The sequence below is a fragment of the Tupaia chinensis genome, unplaced genomic scaffold (assembly GCF_000334495.1).
Source record: "Tupaia chinensis unplaced genomic scaffold, TupChi_1.0 Scaffold000628_1, whole genome shotgun sequence".
Taxonomy (NCBI): Eukaryota; Metazoa; Chordata; class Mammalia; order Scandentia; family Tupaiidae; genus Tupaia; species Tupaia belangeri.
In genome coordinates this window covers 3,378,193-3,383,456 of record NW_006160148.1, presented here as the reverse complement: position 1 = coordinate 3,383,456, position 5,264 = coordinate 3,378,193, and the positions used below count along the sequence as shown (strand labels likewise).

At 51.2% G+C, this 5,264-nt stretch overlaps 1 protein-coding gene across 1 annotated transcript in view; it reads left to right on the top strand.

Moving 5' to 3' along the window:
- GPN2 (GPN-loop GTPase 2) overlaps positions 1 to 1,670 on the top strand; it is a 20,471-nt gene extending 18,801 nt beyond the window's left edge. Inside the window, exon 5 of the mRNA XM_006159460.3 lies at positions 974 to 1,670. Coding sequence (XP_006159522.1) covers positions 974 to 1,046 — 73 coding nt within the window. The 3' untranslated portion in view covers positions 1,047 to 1,670. The remainder of the gene's footprint in view (positions 1 to 973) is intronic.
- Positions 1,671 to 5,264: the final 3,594 nt, after the last annotated feature.

Sequence of the window (5,264 nt, the reverse complement as noted above, 5' to 3'; positions counted from 1 at the left end):
TTATCATTATTATTTTCCAATTTGATCAGAGAGAGACAGACAGAGAGGAAGTGAGAAAGCAAGCCACCAGATCCGAGACTTGAACCGTGGTCGGCCATGTGGGAGTCCAGCACCTTTAACCACCATGCCACTTGCCAGCCCCCCGATGTGCTTTCTGATGGGACTCATGTCCTGGTTCCATTTTCCTGTAATCCCGGAGAGAGGGAGGCACTGTATGGCCCAAGCAGAAAATTTCCCATTTTCTTTGGGCTTCCATAAGCTTCTTTCCTGGGCAGAAAAAGAGAACTCATAGCATTTATTGAGCACCTGCTGTGTGTCAGATACCTTGCCACTTTGTATTCTTTGTCTCATTTGACACTTGTAACAACTTTTTTTTTTTTTTTTTCCCAGAGAGGAGAGATTTTTCACTGTAGGGCGCGTGCGCTCGCCAGACAGACAGAGAGAGACATAGAGACAGAAAGCGAGAAATCACCCCCCAGGGGGGTTGGTCACGCCGCAATCCCTTCTCCTCCATTCTCCTCTCGGGATCTTGGGCACGCACGCACACGCGCCCGGCGTGAGTTTTAAGCCACCGGGTCCGGGACACGAACCGCGGTCGACTACGTGGGAATCCTGCGACATAGCCATTACGCTAACTGCTGGTTCCCGACACTTGTAACAACTCTTGAGCTACTTTACAGATGAGAAAAGGAAGTGGCCTGCCCCTGGGTGTGGCTCCAGAATACATGCCATAGCACACAGCAGGAGGGCTCACACCCTTACCCTTCGCATGTGGGCCAGAAGCACATGCAGGAGCAGTGGGTCTGGATTCTTCTGGAGGCTTCTCACACCCATGTGGCCCCTGTTGGCTGTGGCCCGAAGTTGTCATGAGGAAGAGAGACATGGGAGGAATCTGCCAGGCACAATTAGAGGGTGGGAATTAGGTCCTTCCATCCTCTGCCTTTGCTTTCGGCCTTGACACACCTTCCTTCAGCACGCTGGGCATCCAGGAGAAGTACCTGCCCCCCTCAGGCCAGTCGGTGGAACAGGAAGCCATGCAGCTATAGTGACCTGCTGGGCCCCGGAGGGTGGCTTGCATAACCCAGCATGGGGAAAGGAGGCTCCAGTGAAAAGCAGACAGCTCAGTAGGCCACAGACCCAAGAGGCAGGTCCTCCCAGCCAGAGCCACGAGGCTGGCAAGGGGACACAACTCTGAACAGGACATGACCCTGAGCAGATCACCCTCCACACCACCAGCAGTGCCTGGGACTCTGGCCCTGCCACCAGGAAGCTGAGCACTGGCCCCCCTCGGGCTGTCATGGAGTGTGCTGCAGCACAAGAGCTGGTTTTCTCCTTTTCGTAATTTGAAATGTTTCTCAACCCTCCAAGCCCACAGGGTAGGGACACAGCAAGGGAATGTCACCTTTCATTGGAAGAGTCCTGTTTCTTCATGCTGATCAGTGTCTTCCCCAAAGTACAGGACCCACTGTACCAGAGGGCTGACACGCGGTCCCCACTCGGGTGTTCTCATTCATCTTCAGTTTAACAGCAAGCCTCAAGCTTGGGCCTTCACAGGTAGACCTTTTAGGTTTTGTTATCATTGTATTGATTTCATGGTTTCCTATTTTTGACAAGTGACAACTACTTTTCCATTGATGGTAGTAATTAAACACTTTTCTTCAAAAATGAAAGTACTGGGCAGCTCAGTTGGGGAGGTACGGTGGCAACGCACTGCTCAAGAGCAGCGGGACCGGGCCAGCCCAGAGCAGAGAGGCTAAGCCCTGTCCGTAGGAAGCCAGGTTGACCACTGTTTGGATCCTGGCCCTGCAGCCTGAAAAAAAAATGTGCCCAGAACTCTGAGGGGACAGAGAAACATGACAAAAGGAAATTGCCCCTTTGGGCACATGTGTGTGTTTTCTCTCACACGTGCACGTGCCTTCTGGCAATAATAAGTACAACGGGCCCGTGTGCTCGCCACAGAGACAGAGAAACAGAAAGTGGGAAATCACCCCCGGGGGTGGCCATGCTGCAGTTTTGGATATGGCTTGCACTTGGCATGAGTTTTTGACCCGTGTGCCAGAAAGAGAAATCACCCTCCAGGGGGGATGGCCACGTTGCAATCCCTTCTCCATTCTCCTCTTGGAATCTTGGGCATGCACATACATGCACCCAGCGTGAGTTTTAAACCACCAGGTCCATGACTTGAACCACGGCCGACTACATGGGAATCCAGCAACATAGCCATTACGCTAACTGCTGGTCCCAGTGCCTGGCGTGAGTTTTAAGCTGACAGGTCTGGGATGAAGTCGGTGTCCAGCGATGTCACTATTATGCCATTTGCTGGCCCCAAAAGGTAAATAAAACAGTTTAAAAATTAAAAGTAAGGGGCCAGCCTTGTCCTAGTGGCTACCACACGGACAATTATGATTTGATTATGATTTGAATCTGGATCCAGGAGGCTCAGGGGACATGCTGGGCACATGGTAGAGAAATGGAAGGAGACTGCAGCATGACTATGCCCCATCAAGGAGTGCTTTCTCCCTCTTCCCCTGTCTTTCCCCAGTAAGTGCAGTGTCCTCTGGCAAGTTAAATAAATAAAATTTAAAAGAGAGGGCCAGCAAATGACATGGAGGTTAAGACAGCTGGATCCTTCATGGCCGACTCTGTGGGTCTAGTCCCAGACCCCGGTGGCTTGCACCAGGCACATGTGCTTGCCCAAAATCTTGAGAGGAGAATGAAGAAGGGATTATGGTGTGGACATCTCCCCTGCGGGGACACTTTCTCATTTTCTCTCTCTATCTGTATATCAAGTACTCACGCCCGATAGCAAACTTGAAAAAAGGAATCTGGATCCCACCTGGCAGCCATGGTCTGAATCTCTAGCCCAGTTGGCCTGAGACATGCCAGGTGTGTGCAAGTGCCCAAGATCCCATGGCTGGAGGAGGAGGGGTCACTGTGTGGCCAGACCTTGTGCAGGGTGCACTTTCTCACTCATGTGCATGCACATACACGCCATCAGGAATAAAGGGGGAAACTAGCTTTTAAAAAATTATTTATACAAAGTGAATTTAAGGAAGAACAAAGTATGTAATACGACAGTTGTTATGAGGATGGAGCTGACATCAAAGTAGCTTCAAGGTGGGAAACTGATTTTTTGCTTCTTTACTTTTCTTGCTATCGGTGAGATGCAGGTTGTATATTCAACCAGCAGGTGGCGCCCCAGACCTATTTTCCACAGTTGTTACCTGCAGGGGAGGGAGCAGCCTCCCTAGGGAGGCTCGCGCCAGTTTCGTTTGCTGTGGTTCAGGCCTGTTGAGACGTCAAAAGGCTTGGCATCTTACAGAGGGCTTCCACACACGTCATCTCCATGAGGCCCTCCCAGAACCCCTAACAAATAGGCAAGCTGGGGACTGTTAGCAAGCCATTACCTGTTTTATGATGAGGGAACAGATGAATACTTTGCACTTTAGCCAGCCTGACTCTCACAGCCAGGCTGCTGATCGGATTGGGAGTGTTCTGCTTTTGGTGGATCATTGGTGAGAAGTCCAGTTATTATAGTCTGGTTATTCCAGGGTTCTAGCCAATCAGGAGAAAGAGTTTAGGCACTTGTATTACAGAATCATCCAGGAAAGAGAGGCCCTTGGTGTTGGGGCAGCTGGAGAATTCAGTGTAAGGAAACCTGTTCTGAAATGGGGTGACTGAGCTCTGCCTTCCAGTTAGGGCAGCCAGAGCAGAAGGGCAAAGTGAGGGGCCAAGGAGGCCCCTGCGGCCAGGACAGTATGAAAGCGCTGGCCTCAGCTCCCACGCCTGGCGGGGATAATGACTGGGTACTGCGTCCCCAGCCTCTCATCTGAGGAGTTCAAAGCACCACTGCCCTATTAACAGCCTGCACATAGGTGAGAAGAACTGACAGCAAGCCAGGGAAACAGGCCAGGAGGCACAGCCTGGGGCTGGCTGAGTCACCGGTGGGGCCCAGAGCCCAGGAATTTTGATGCCCAAGCTGCTGGACAAATCCTTAAAGCCTGAGGTGGGTGCCTATTTTGAAAACAGTTCCAGTAGCTGTGCTCATAGATTTTAGTGTTTACCCACCACTGAGGCCCAGCTCGCCCAGGCAGGCCAGGCGTGGGCTGCAGAGTGTGATTTGGGAGCTTATGGCCCCAATTCCAAGCACCCTCAACATTTATTCTCCGCAGTTATGGAGTGGGGATGGATGGAAAGAATCCAGAACTTTATTTTCACGTCTTGGCACAACAGCAAAGGTATTTTCTTCTCCAGTAAATACAGCTTCTGTCTACCTCCCACGAGGAGCCAAGTGATTTCCTCTTCCCTGTGCCCACACTGAGGTGATAGGGAGGGGCACAGTCAGAAAGGGGGAGGTTTCTGGGTGCCAGTGAGGCCTCCCTGGAATGTGTAGGATACGAGGACCACCCTCCAGGGTGACTGGCACATGGCAGCCATGTTCAATTTGATTTCTTCTTCCCTACGAAAAATAGAAAAGTGGAAGATGGCTCAGCTCTGTGGTACAGCTGCAAAGCACTGCTCAGGAGGAGCCGGCCTGCAGTTTGAGTCCCCAGCCTGGTCGGCCTGAGATACACCAGACACACCCATGTGCACACGCCCGGGATCACGGGCGGGGACTGAGGGAGGGGAATGGAGTGTGACCAGACAATTTGAAGGTGCACGTCTCTCATTCTCACACACGTATACATACACTCTTTTTCCTTTAAGGTTTTTGCTATAGAGTGTGTAAACTCACCAAAGAGAGACAATGAAAGGAAAAGTGAGAAATCACCTCCCAAGGGGGTATGGCTATAGATCCCTCTTCCTCCTCCAACTCCTCCTGGGATTTGGGGCACACATGCATACATGCCTGGCATGATTTTCAAACCACCAGGTCCGGGACTTAAGCCGTAATCAGCCCCGTGGGAGTCTAACCACTACAGCACCCACTAACCCCATAGAAACCTTCTTACCATGAATAAAAGGAAAAGAAAGTAAAAGAAAGAAAATGGGGACCAGCATCAGGTGTCATGATGGTTAAGGCACTGGATTCCCACTTCCCACATGGTTGCGTTCGAGTCACGGACTGGGCATCTTGAAAGTCATGCCCGGTGTGTGTGTGTGCGCGCGCACGCTCGTGCACCCCAAATCCCAAGAGGAGAATGGAGAAGAGATTACAACCATCCCCGCCGGCCCGTGATTTCTCATGTTCTCTCTCCAGCAAGCGCATGGACCCTTATAACAAAATAAAATTTATTTCTAAACAACTTGGAAAATGAGAAAAA